This window comes from Anguilla anguilla, chromosome 12, assembly GCF_013347855.1.
Source record: "Anguilla anguilla isolate fAngAng1 chromosome 12, fAngAng1.pri, whole genome shotgun sequence".
NCBI lineage: Eukaryota > Metazoa > Chordata > Actinopteri > Anguilliformes > Anguillidae > Anguilla > Anguilla anguilla.
Window position 1 is genome coordinate 10,738,283 of NC_049212.1, and position 14,413 is coordinate 10,752,695.

Genomic DNA, 14,413 nt, shown 5'->3' on the forward strand with positions numbered 1-14,413 from the left:
GGTTGACGGGTGGGCGGGGCCTGACCGCCTCGGACAAGGCGAGCGGCGGCGAGCAGTGACGGGTCTTCTCCTCTGGAACGCGGCGTGTGCGTGTTGCGGGGTCTGGCGCAGACGCTAAGCCTGCGCGACAGCGCTTTCTCACAGGCTGGAAGGCCGGCCGTTCGCCGGGCCAGAGGCAAAAACAAAGCAGGCCGGGCCAGATTAAATTAGCCCCGCGCGGCTTAGCGTCCTCTCCAATCTGTCACCGCAGCCGCACGCATGATGGGAACATTTCTGCTTTGTTTTAAATTCTTTTTTTAAAACACCATTAATAAGCTAATTATAAGTCTAATAATACTAGTACAGAATAGCTTAACAATTGTCTGACTGGAGCAGGTTGTATAAATAGGCTAATGCAGCATTAAAATTTGCACTCGGTCAATCTTCTTTGAACCTAGGCCATAATAATAATTATAAAAATAATATAATAATAATAATAACACATGTATAGTATCTAAGATAATACTGGTTCACCACATGGACTGCATTGCTTCCTTTCTTTGCCGCCACATCTTCAGTTCTTTAAGATAATTCAGTCGCATTTAATTAACATGGTGCGGCTGCATCTTGCTTTGCAATACTAAATTAACAATGAAGATGCAGCACTTTGTTTCATGGCCTTGGCTTCCTGACTCTAAGCATGTTTACATTCATTCTGAATAGCCTCCAGGAAAAAAGTGTGTGGTTGGGGGTTAGTTTCATCAGAAAATAAGAGGATTTTTTTTTGTAAATTTATTTGGAGAGCTAATATTGCAATTGTATTATATATATTATTCTCTGTATTATTCTCTGTATGAGCGTGAGGACAAAGATGCCATAGCTGTCCATTCAGTGGCCTTGGTCCTTACAGTGGTGGAGGTTATTGCCCTAATTTGTCAAGGTCAATCAATTGATCCCTGCAAGAGCTTGATGACACACGTCCTAGGGCCTATTAAACACACACGCACACACACACACACACACACACACAAACACACACACATACACACAAGCGCACAGACACACTCACACACAGATACACGCACACACAAAGATGATTCTCGTGTCAGTGTCTGTGTACTTGTGTAACTGTAGTTTCACATGAATATGGTGTGCATGCAGCCTGTGTGTGTCGTTATATACACCATAGCTGTATTTCATACTGTATTTGTCTACTTGCTGTCTTACTAGATACATAAATACTACTCTTGGCGACATTTCTGTGTGTAGCCCGCACATATATTTTAGTGCGTTATTAGTATAATTAGCATTATTCTGTCATTCGGTTGATGCGCCTTTCTCTGGTTTTCACACCTCGCGAGCTAGTGCGCCTCTGCACCTTTAAGGCAATGAAGAATTTAAGCGGCTGCAGGAGCGGAGCAGAGGGTTATTCCGTAATGCTCTGAGGCGGAGAGGGCTCGCGCAGGGACCAATGTGATTAGACCAGCAACGGGAAGATGCGCGTGCTTGCTGCTTGCTGGATGCGGAGAGGTGGCGAAGAGGCTCGGGCTTTGGAGTCTAATAATTATTCCTGCAGCTTCAGATCATCTGGGTTGGGCTCACACTCTTATTGAATTGTTCCTGAATACATTTTTTCTCCTTTCTTTTGCGTTGCTTATTTTAATTAAAATATTTATTCATGTAATTATTTTGTTTTGTTTGAATCCATTTATTTGATATTTCATTTTGATTAAATATTATTGCGGTTTATACACACATATTTCATTTTACACATATTCCCACCTGTAGGCCTATGCGTTTTTTGTTGTTTGTTTTTTATGTGTGCGGGCGTTTTTTTTTCCTTTCTTTTTTTTTTTGTTCGAGCACCGGTCTGACTCAGCATCACACCTGGCCTGCCGCTCTTACCAGCGAAGCTCTCCTGCGCCTTTGAAACGCAGGCAACGCTGTAACCAGCGGCGGAGCTGCACCGGGAGCTGCGCAAGAGTAGGATCACAGCTTTAACGAAGACAATCACGGGAGCACACACGACCTCCAAAGAGGGATCAGAGAGAGAGCGCGCGCGAGAGAGAGGAGGGGACAGAAAGACAGCACGAACGTTGGCAGTGGAAAACTGGAACGCCTTTCTCCTGGCTTTACAACGTTCTAGCCTTGCAACTGACAAACTGAAGAACATTAAAAAAAGGATACAGGAGAAAGTAGGGAGAAAGAAGAAAACGGCATAGCTCGGGGATTGAAAGGAGCGGGGCATGTGGATATTGGCTATTCTCTTTTTCCAGAGCATCTTGAATGGTGAGTTTTATCATTTATTCATTTTAAAGTTGAAATGATACTTGAGCGTGCTCAGTTAAAATGTAATCGTTATTTCAGTTACTGATGAAGGCTAGAAGGGGTAGCTCTAGGTTGCATGTTATACCCTTATTTTCTGTTGCTGCTGTATGTCATTTTCTGGGGGGGGGGGGGGGGGGGGGGGGGGGGTCTGGAATTGCGCTGTAATCGTTTAAACTAGCTTACCTCGTCACATATTAGGCCTTATCTGCGTTTAGCTGCGTGTTCTCTCTGTATTATATATAGCACGCCGTGTTACATTTAATGAGCGTTCTTAAATTAATCGAGGATAGGCTATCTACATTTTCAATATTTTTATCCCAAGGAAGATGAATGGGCTGTATTTTGTTAAGTGGCCTGATAAAGTATTTATAGATGTGACCTTTCGGTTTACTGCCTAATTATTATTATTTTGCCAACCCCGTTTAATAACAATAAACTTTCGCTTGTTGACTTTAATCCTCTCATCTCTCGTGATACCATTTGATTGTGAAGACCCTGAGTGACACACACACACACACACACACACACACACAGACCTTTCCTAATCTGTGTATTCACAAATTAGGACCGTGAACGTATGAATGTGGAACACGGCTAGAAATGTATGGCTGCTTTTATGCAAACTGATTTTAAACCACCCAAAAGCAATGCAACCCTATAGCACTGCTACCCAGTGCACACCAGGGGCACGTATTCCTCCCAAAAAATTCACATTTATTTGACATTAATATATGTCATTCAACAGATTACATTTAAATGTAGTTAATTGCATTTTTATAGGCTCCCCTTGATATCCAAATATGTACCTGTGCATAGTGAATTAAAAGCAATGGCACAATTCAACAAATACACCAGTAGTTTAGTATTAATGTGAATGAATATTAAAAAGACCACAAGCTTTCAAGGAAAGCATTCCAAATAATAACACTAATTAAAAAATACAGCTAAGGACAAATGAGCATAGAGGTGTAATGTGCTGGGTGCGGGGCGCAGATATGTGTGTACAGGCTCGCATTGGCCCAGCTAACCTATTAAGAAAAATAAAAAAGACAGGGGGCTGTCTTTTCTTCCTTTTTAAACCCCCCTTTGCTCATGGCCAATATCATTAAAGCCCTGAAAGACCTGGGGTAGGAAAGAATAAAGCCAGTGGCCAGCTCATCCCTTATCACTGCCATCCACACGCTCGCTGGAAAACAGATTTTTCTGCATTTCTTTTGACGGAATATAAAGGAGAGCAACCTCTAATTCTAAATAAAATAAAAAATAAATAAATAAAAAAATAAAAACCAACCTGCGCAATGAATCAATCATTTTATTTGAAAAAATGTATTTTTTGTCGGGGGGAAAACAAATTGGTGTGAGAAAGGGGGGTGACCGATGGGCGAGAGTGGGTAGGGTGTGTGCGCAAGGCGAGAGAGAAAGAGAGGGAGTGGGAAAGAAACCGAGCCGGGGAAGACAGAGGAAAGAAAAACGGGCGTTTGGAATGTATTTCTGGGGGAGAAAGAAAAAACGAACGGACGTGCAGGTGATGGATGAACAGAGGGACGGAGAGGTGATGGAGACCTGTGATGTTGATCACTGCAAAAAAAAAAAGAAAAAAAAATGGGGGGGGGGGGGAGGGGGGAGGGGCACAAACCAAAAAGAATAAAAATGAATACAAATAAAATTAGATCAATAATGCAACAAGGATACTGTTCAGGCAGGAGATTTTTATTTTTTTTTTGGCGTGCTGAGGGGCAATTATGATTAATCAGCAAAGACATTACCCCCCAAAAATGGTTGCCCATTTCCTACCTCCGAGTACGCCTCCCCCTCCCCCTTCTTAAATATCTTATGAAAACATGGGGGCAGCATCCCTTTTTCACTGCTGAGGTCATTCGGCCGCTTTTTTTTGTGTTTTTTTACTACGGAACAGAAACAATTTTTTCTCTTTCGGTGAAATTTGCGTCGAAGCGTAGGCTGGATCCCCTCCGTCCGAGAGTCTCGTACGATTCTTACGGGAGAGATTTTCATTCGTCGCCCCTTCCTTCCCCCGTGGTGACTTTTTTTGTCCCGTGTCCACTGTGAGAGGGAGTGACATTGCCTCGGGAACGATCCCCTTATCAGACACGGCAACAGGCGCTGACACCATTTGATTGGGAAGGTTAAGTCCGTGTGCCTGTGCACTAAGATGGCTGTGCTGTCATTGTTTGCCTCCGCGTGCATCACGCACCGCAAAAAAAAAATTTCATTCGGTCAGATTTTTTTTTTGTATTGTTTTGTTTGGAGAACCCTTCCCCATTTATTGTTCCCCCCCCCCCCCCCCCCCCCCCCCCCCCCCCCCCCCCCCCCCCCATCTTTATTGTCTTTTGTGCACTGAGTACTTGTCAAGACGGCTTCGTCGCCGCGTTGATTCGCTTCATTTTCGATGCGATATCGTCGACCGCGCTGCCAATGTCAGTCAGTTTACGCAACCCTCCAATCATATGCCCTCCCAACATCCCCCCCCCTCCGCAACCCCCCCCCCCCCCCCCACCCTTTTTTTTTCTCAGCTGAAAGACTGGATTCCAGAAAATTCTAGCTTTTAGAGTTGGGTTGAGCACATGCTCCTTGGTCTGTCTCTATGGAAACGTACGTAACGGGAGTCAGTGGAGTGCGGGTTTTGTCCAGCCAGGCCGCGTACAAACACAGGTGACCCGGAAGTGCTTCAGAGGTCGCCAGAAACTTCCATCTTGTCTTCTGCACGCAGACATTAGGCTTTCTCTCAGGAGGAAACGACGCATTTTCAGACTGATTGGAGTAAATTCCATTCATTTGCATGAGGTCACTTTATGGCTGCCAGCCTGAAAGGAAGATTTTTTTTTTTTTTTTATCACTGTATTTTTACGGGCTTATTCTGATTTTCTTTTCTTCCCTCAATTATTAATTTTCTGGCCATCAACCATTTCCCGTGTAATTGAAAATAACCAGGGAAATTTTAGATTTCCTAATTTTTTATTTTCAGTTTTTGATTTGATATCTGGATCTTTTAAAAAGTACATTCTGGAATTATGTAGTCTCAATTTTTGATTAGGAAAAATGTATATGTTTAAAAATTATGGTAAAAAATGAGTCAAACAACCAAACTAATTTTGCTATATAATGGATGTCTCTCATTACTATTCTTAATTTCATTTACTCAGGAATTATTTCCTGAAATGTACAGTGTTACATATTGAAGATATTTCATTGGAAGTACAAAAGGCCATTTTCTAGATATTTAATTATTGAATATAGTCAAGCTCCTGTTGTGTTTTCCTAAGAAAGGAGAAATTTTTACGTTAAGTTATTATATGCATTAACAGCAAATCGTGTTGAATTAATTCTCTCCAGAAGTGTAGTACTTAGTCACAAGGCCTATTTATTTAGGAAAATAAGCCATTTTAAAAGCAGGTCATTTGCAACACAAAGGTATAAACATAACATCAGTAATTATTTCACCTGAACCAATTGATATTACCAGCCATAAAGTGTTATAGCCTTAAATATAAATAACAAATCTATGGGATTATTATTATTATTATTATTATTATTATTATTGTTATGACAGAGCATTCTCATTTACTGTATTTCTGAGAAAATATCCTTGCCATAAATGTTTTAAAAAATAAAACGTACTCGGATACGATTTCACATTTTGGTTGTATGTTGTGGTAAAGATTGTCATTAAAGATTGGAGATTCCTTAACTGTCTTAATCATTCTGTGAAGTCAGCCATCGTCTGTTTTTGTTTTTGGCCTAATTTTATACGCAGTGAAAATTTTTTGGTCCCTTTACCAATTTAAATTAGCCTTCAGGTTCTCCATCTGTATATATGTTTTGTTTATTTTGAGGACCATCATGCCCCTAACATTAAGTTCTTTATTTTTTTGCCTTAAAAACAAAACCACAGCTCACTCCTATTGTAATTTTTTGCATTGTAATTGCAGGACCTTAGAAAAAAAAACTTCTCAAAAAAAAAATAAAAAAATGCATTTGCTTTATTGTATCTACAGTTTTTTCTGTGAAGCGGCGGAGAAGTGATTTTGACGGCCCTCGTGTTTTTTGAGTGCTCTCATTTGCCTTCGATTAAAATACAAATGCAGTCGCAGCAGTGGATGCATCACGGATGGGCTGGGTAGACCCGAGAAACAGATTTAATGTTGTTTTCGCCGAGAAATGCCCGGGGGCAAATCTGATTCAAGCTCAATTGGACGCTAATAAGCACCACAAATATATCGCTAAGGCTACTTACTCCACAGTTAATACCACCGCATTACTAACGGGATTGGGGATGGGGAGATTAAAATAAATACATTTTTTTTTAAAAAACACCCAGAAGATGAATCAGAAGCTGAGGGATCCAGGTCCACCTCGACTCCAGCGCACCGATATATTAAAGTTTCAGCGAGGCCCTTATTGTTGTCCGTTGTCACCATCAATTAATGTAAATGGCGGAATTTGTGGGCGCGCCAGGATTTCGGAGTTCGTTATCGGTGACACACCGTACCCCGGCTGCCCGCTCGCTCGCTCGCTCGCTCGCTCGCTCGGGCAGATGCAGGGCCCCGTATCGTCGCTCAACGAGGGTACGTGAGGTATGGCATCTAAATACCTGTCAGTGCCACTTAGGGTGGTGCTATAGCAGGGATAGCGTCCGGGGGGGGAGGGGGTGGGGGGGCGCGTTTGGGGGGGGCTTGTCGGAGGATGATTTGAATTGAGCACGGGCCCGGAGAGATGAAAAAAAGCTCTGTTTTTTTTTTTTTGTTGCGCGAGCTCATCTATCGAGAGAGGATTAACTGAACTGATTATGTTTTCCATCTGTCGGAATAGAGCGGCGCTCCTTAGCGCCTTATGCCCTTGACTCCGGCGTATCTGTTTAAAAGATTATTGCGCCTTGTTTGGTTGCCGCGGCGTCGCTCGGGTTACACTGGAGAAGGGGAGTGGGGGGGGGTGGGGGGGTGGGGGGGTGGGGTGATGCTGTAGCGTTGTATTGATGTCATTGGCCACGCCTTCCCACCTATGATAGCAGGGCCAGTTTTTATTGGTTGTGATTCTTCAGTGTTACCCTTAAAATGTTTCTCGTTCTATGCTGAATTTCATAAGGACCTTTGTGTTCTAAACTCTTTGTGTTTTCATGAGGCTTTTTTGTCTCTGTACTGTTGTTTTTCTGTGCGAGTGTGTGTGTGTGTGTGTGTGTGTGCATGGAAATAGCCTCACACAATCTGTTAATCTTTGCTTGTGTGAAATTTGGCCTATTGTTCTACCTTAGTTCGCTCAATCCGCATTCTGCCGATTTCTCAGATGCAAATCGGCGACTGAAACAGAAAATTTGGCAATGACAATAGCGGTTCACTTCTCTTTATGTCCCTCGTCGGAGGGTTGGTTTCAAAACACTGTTTCGATACAGATCCTCGCTAGTGTGGGATCACATCAGCATGTATACAGTTTCTCTGTGGTGGGGGGCAGAGGGGGGCATAGTTGTAGTAGCAAACGAGTCTGTGCAGGCAGACAAACCCAAATTGAAACCCAATCTCACCTAACTTTTTAAATTCTGAGTAAAGTTATCGTGTATTCAAGCATGTCATGACACATTTTTAGTATTTAAACAGTCAAATGTCTGGGTATTTTTATTTTATTTTATTTTTTTGTTTAAATTAAGAATAATCCTGTATTGTTCTTAAAGACTCTGAACAGTACTTCCCTGTGAAATAAGTATGTGGCTGTTTTGACAGAGGTTTGCCGATTTTTTGTGTTATTCAATTTTATTTTTTGGAATTCAAATATTATTTTTCAAAAAATATTACAAAATATTTCAATAAAATATTAAATGTAGCTTTTCCCCCCTTGTCAGTACCTCAAAAGACACAAATTTTAGATATAACAGAACTCCATTAATATTGCCTATTCATGGTCATGCGTCTTAACCCATAGTAATTAACAGAATTGGCTGATTTGAAATATTTTTTTCACAGATACAGCTGGATGTTTACTGAAACGTTTGAGGCTGGGTACCTTGCTCAGGGGTACAACGGCTGTTTGTCAGATTTGCACCCTTCACCCGAGGTCCAAACCTATTTGCCTAACCAGCTCACTACCAGTACTGCTTCTATCACAGTTTTTTTTTTTGCATGCAATTTTCTGCAGCATAAAGCTGTCAGTATTTTAATCTGCAAGTTTTAAAATAGACACACGCACAGTCGACCCTATCATTGCTGTCTCTCATCCGCTTGATTCCATATTTCATATTTATCTCTGCAAATACATCTAAAACTAAGGATTGAAATTGGGGCAGAAACCGATGAAGAGGAAATGTGGTTTGGTCTACTTGTAAACGATAGGCCTCACGTCTTTAACTTGTTTTAGGAAACGTTATATTTGAGAGTTGACTGTGGTTTCCCCAGAAATTTGGATTATGCTAGAATAAATGTACGGTATATACATTCATTTTAAATAAGTACGGAAATCGTGTGAAAGGCCTAAATTAAACTGACATTTTAAAAAAGCATTTTGAAGAAAATGCTGTTTCAGTAGTCACCATCATCACTAACATCCTCCTTATTGTTATTCTAATCATCATCAACACCGCCTTCATAATTTCCATTAACAGCAAATCAACTGAAAATAAATGCTTAACATGAAAATGCACATTTCTCATATTATAAGTAACATTAGCTGTAGTAGAAGTGCTGCAGTTGTAGTAGTAGCATCTGCAACAATGTAGTAGTAGTAATTATGGTTGTATTCATAGCAACTTGGAGGTAGACTATATTGTTTTTATTTTGAGAGCTTAAAATTGTTGGATACTACCTGCAGGTTGTACAGGTTTAAGAGATCACATTTCAGTTAAATCCTATATGATAGATGATTGATTTGCATTGAGCATATATTTATTTTTAAGAGACAGAGCAATTTCAGGTGTATAAAAATGGCATGCCAGAGCATTGCCCTGATAATTGATTTTTTTTTTTTTAAGTATCAGAAAAAAAGCTTCAAATTCTAAGCTGTTAAATTAATTATGTCACTCTAGAAACTGGGACAACAATTATTGAATAAATTATTTTGTTATCCATGCAGTGATTACTTTAATCAGATGTTTTAGAAGCCATAGCTGTTTTAATTTCATGTTTTGCTCTATAGATAAAAAGGAAAGTCTCTAGTATATAAAGCTTTTTATGCATTGTAAGCAGAAATGTTGTGCTGTGGTGATTATATCAAATCATACATTAGTCTTGTATTCAGCCAGTAAAATATCCTGTGAATCATTTTTAAAATGAAAATATATGTATTTTTAAAAATGCATACAGGAGAAGCTATTTTTTTTCTCATTGTGTAACTCTCTTTCCACACCAAATAAAATACACAGAACAGTAATGCACTGTAAATTCTGTGTTATGTATCTACATTTTTTCTGAATCATTGTATTCACCTTACTAAGTGCAGGCTTTGCAGAATTATTAAGATCCATTTGCACGTGTGAACTCGTGTGCTGGTTTTTAAATTTGAAAGTATTTCCACAGGAATATATCCCATGGCTGATATTCCAGGGAACAGGTGCTAATATTTAATAATGGAAAACCCTGATCGTCCACCCATCTTGTCCCCGTAATGAAGGTACCTAGCTCATATGTGAAACAGCAGTCTAGCGGTATAATTAGTGCAAGACACAGGAGAGTGAGGTAAGTTTCCCTGAATGAAAAATATAATTACAAATCAGAATCCGTCTCTGGATTCTGCTGAATAAGGAATATGTAATTGCATGTGCTGTATGTTAATAGATTTTGTATAAAGATGTTAACTGTGATCTGGCCAAAATACACTGAGAGAGAGGGAGGTACAGGAGGGGGGAGAGAGATGTGGAGAGAGAGAGAGAGACCATTCAAGAAGAGTGCACATCACATTCATTAAAGCTTTTTAAAATGTGTTTTCAGAACAACAAATATGGTGTGTTGTTGTATTGCTAAAAATGACCTCGTTATTATTGATAATTTTGGGATATTAAGCCATCCTGTTTTCCTCCATCAACATTATGAATTTAGTGGCTGCAGACATTTACAATCATCTTTAAAAACTGTGCTTATTTAATTCAGCAATGGGGATGGCAGTAGCTGCAATGAAAACAGTATCAATTTGGGCTTCTACTTAGCTGTAGGTGTATGTTTCACCAGTATTGATATCACAGAGGAGGCATAATTAAAAAAAAAAAATTAAACATGCAATTAATATTTCAAAGACTTGCCTTTTATTAAATGTTAACAAAACTGTGTTATGCTTTCTTCATGGGAACATACGAATCATGCATTGATTTGTCTTGGAGACAGTAAAAACGAGAGAATTTATTTCATGAGATGGGAAGCCATCTTGTGAAAGCAGAGCTTGATGGTTTGGCATTTTCTCCCCCCCCCCCCTTTTCTCTCTCTCAAAAATTCAAAATTCAAAATGCTTTATTGGCATGACATATTTTCAAATACGTATTGATCAGAATTATAACAACAATGACAGAAGAATAACAATATCAGCGAATATGAAGATTAAAATATAACAGACATAAAATGTATATTAGTGTATAATAATAAACATTAATTATAATACTGTAAGTAAATTATACAAATATACATTATATAATTAAAGACACACATATATATCCACACATATATAATACACACATATAGTGTATATAGAATGTGTCTCTCTCTCTCTCTCTCTCTCTTCCTCTCCCTCTCTCTCACCCTCCCCTCTCTCTCTTTCTCTCTCGCTCTCTTCCTCTCTCTCTCCCCTGTCTTTCTCACTCTCTCTCTCCCCCCTCCTCTCTCTCTCTCACCCTTAAATGGAGCACTGCATCACTGACTCTGCGCATGGGCACCGTACGGATGCACGGAGCACGTGTCAGCGTTAGGTGTGGCAGCAACGCAGTGCTGATGATATGAACATCGCAGTACGATATTTAGCAGTGCCGTACACTTCAGGACGTTCCCGTTCACTGGTTCTTCCTGCAGTGAATTACATTTGCCGTATTTGTGCTGCAAGTCCATCTGAGCTGGAATCAAATGCCCTGAGTGCACTAAGCTTTTTTTTTTTGATGGCAGAAACTGTAGGTACGGTCATGTACTGTAGATTTTAGTCAGATTCATTTGTGCATAACCCTCTCTGCCATTTTGATGTGTGTGTGTGTGTGTGTGTGTTTGTGTGAGTGTGTGTGCGAGTGTCAGTGTGTGAGTGTTTGTACAAGTGTGTTTGTGTGTGCGAGTGTGAGTGTGTGTGTGTACTGTATGTGTGTGTGTGTACGAGTGTGTGTGTAAGTGTGTGAGTGTGCGAGTGTGTGTGTGTGTGTGTGAGTGTGTGTGTGTGTGTGTGTGTGTGTGTGTGTGCGAGTGTTTGTGTGTGTGTATTTATAAGGATCACAATCAGCTACTGATTCATTCTCTGTCCCATGTGGCTTGGATTACTGTCCCAACACTCATACTGCAAATAATAACAGAAGATTGGGCTGCTTTAAATACTGTACTTCTGATCAGACCGAATGGTCCTGTGATTTGTTTTCAGACTTTTAACTGCTTTTATCAGAACTAAAATGGTTTCATGCAAAAGCATAGCCATTGTACAGCACCAGGTGCAGTCAGGTGAGAAGGAACTGGCTGTTAATTGGTGATCTGTATTTATCTCAGCATGATAATTAATTAGACAACAGTCAGAAACAGATTGACGATGATTATCACTTAAAGATGAACTGGCTGCCTTCCTGAGGGGTGGAGTCCTACAGATAGCATGAGGGAAGGGCCAAGTGGAGAGCCGGGGGGGGCGGAGCCAGTGTGAGTGCTTAGGGGCGGAGCCTGTGTGCGTGCTTAGGAGTGGAGCCTGTGTGAATGCTTAGGGGCGGAGCCTGTAAAGAGCCTATTTCAGAAATTATAACTGCCTGCCTGGCAGCAGAGCATTTTAGTTTAGTCTGTGTGCGCCTGTGGGTGGAGTCTGTGTGTGCCAGGGGGTGGAGTCTGTGTGTGCCTGTGGGTGTAGTCTGTGTGTGCCAGGGGGTGGAGTCTGTGTGTGCCTGTGGGTGTAGTCTGTGTGTGCCAGGGGGTGGAGTCTGTGTGTGCCAGGTGGTGGAGTCTGTGTGTGTCTGGGGGCGGAGTCTGTGTGTTCCTGGGGGTGGAGTCTGTGTGTGCTTGGGGTGGATAGGTAGATTGTAGATGATTTACCACTCTCAGCCAGCCTTGCAGATATGTGTTGCGCTCCTGTTTTTAATGGGCTGACAGGAAGGCAGATGTGGGTTTAATGTGCAGCTTGTTATGCCTTTGATGATTTGGCAGCATAAACATGTTCTTTTGCTTTCTACAACTTCTGCTCCAAACATTACCCAACCCCTGCCAAACTGGCTTCCATCACGCTGTTACTTCATGGTTCATTTTTTGCATCGTATTTGAAGTGACAAAAAATGTGTGCTGATGTTTATTCATTCAAAAACTGTGCAGCATAAAATTATTTAATCCAATCAGAGATTTGTCAGTAATGATGCTAATATTTTGAATATTCTGTTACATCAGTAAAAACATGAAGCCCTGAGTACTGAGTTTCTGACCATGCTGGTGCTGACTGTGGCTGTCACCCCAGGTGGGGGAGTTTCCGTTGGCAGGCTATTTAGCAGTGATTGCAAAGTATTATCAGCAGGGCATGTGCAGCCTGGCTCCATCTGCTGTGCGAGTGTAGTCCTCCATCTTAACCAGCTGTGTGAGTGTAGTCCTCCATCTTAACCAGCTGTGTGAGTGTAATCCTCCATCTTAACCAGCTGTGTGAGTGTAGTCCTCCATCTTAACCAGCTGTGCGAGTGTAGTCCTCCATCTTAACCAGCTGTGTGAGTGTAATCCTCCATCTTAACCAGCTGTGTGAGTGTAGTCCTCCATCTTAACCAGCTGTGCGAGTGTCGTCCTCCATCTTAACCAGCTGTGCGAGTGTAGTCCTCCATCTTAACCAGCTGTGCGAGTGTAGTCCTCCATCTTAACCAGCTGTGCGAGTGTAGTCCTCCATCTTAACCAGCTGTAAGAGTGTCGTCCTCCATCTTAACCAGCTGTGCGAGTGTAGTCCTCCATCTTAACCAGCTGTGTGAGTGTAATCCTCCATCTTAACCAGCTGTGTGAGTGTAGTCCTCCATCTTAACCAGCTGTGCGAGTGTAGTCCTCCATTGCTCACCTGGTGGCCTGCAGGGTTTGGCTGGCAGCACGTGCTTGCCACACCCCCCCACCCCCCCTCCAAACTGATGGAGGACATTACAGCAGTAAGGCTAATTGTGAGAGACTTTCTAAGATTAGAGCTTTAATATTATAGGCAATAAAACTTAGAACAAGTTTACAATTTACAATGGCATTTTTAAGGCTTTTACACTAAGTTAAGAGGATAATGCATCTCAGTGACAGAACAGTGATAATCCAGCAGAACAGCGTCATTGTGCCTGCATCTGTGACAGTGTGCCACCGTGCAGCAGGGGAGCGAACGGGCCACCATAGGCACCAGGATCTGAGCTCCTTCCTGTTCCTGTTTCTCACGTGCGGCTTCAGGATCAGAGCCTGTTCCTGTTCCTGTTTCTCGCGTGTGGCTTCAGGATCTGAGCTCCTTCCTGTTCCTGTATCGCGTGTGGCTTTAGGATCTGAGCTCGTTCCTGTCCCTGTCTCGCATGCGGCTTCAGGATCAGAGCTTGTTCCTGTTCCTGTATCGCGTGTGGCTTTAAGATCTGAGCTCCTTCCTGTTCCTGTATCGCGTGTGGCTTTAGGATCAGAGCTTGTTCCTGTTCCTGTATCGCGTGTGGCTTTAGGATCAGAGCTTGTTCCTGTTCCTGTATCGCGTGTGGCTTTAGGATCTGAGCTTGTTCCTGTTCCTTTAGGATCTGAGAGTGTTCCTGTTCCTGTATCGCGTGTGGCTTTAGGATCAGAGCTTGTTCCCGTTCCTGTATCGCGTGTGGCTTTAGGATCAGAGCTTGTTCCCGTTCCTGTATCGCGTGTGGCTTTAGGATCAGAGCTTGTTCCCGTTCCTGTATCGCGTGTGGCTTTAGGATCAGAGCTTGTTCCCGTTCCTGTATCGCGTGTGGCTTTAGGATCAGAGCTTGTTCCCGTTCCTGTATCGCATG

General features: G+C 41.9%; 1 protein-coding gene across 2 annotated transcripts in view; it reads left to right on the forward strand.

The window, feature by feature from the left end:
* The first annotated feature begins 1,139 nt into the window (after window positions 1–1,139).
* Window positions 1,140–14,413, forward strand: part of dscamb (Down syndrome cell adhesion molecule b) — a 144,783-nt gene continuing 131,509 nt past the window's right edge. The window contains exon 1 of one of the 2 annotated variants that reach the window (XM_035385264.1): window positions 1,140–2,268. In XM_035385264.1, the coding sequence (XP_035241155.1) occupies window positions 2,226–2,268 (43 nt within the window). In that variant the 5' untranslated portion in view covers window positions 1,140–2,225. The remainder of the gene's footprint in view (window positions 2,269–14,413) is intronic. The other variant, XM_035385265.1, reaches the window with a different exon arrangement.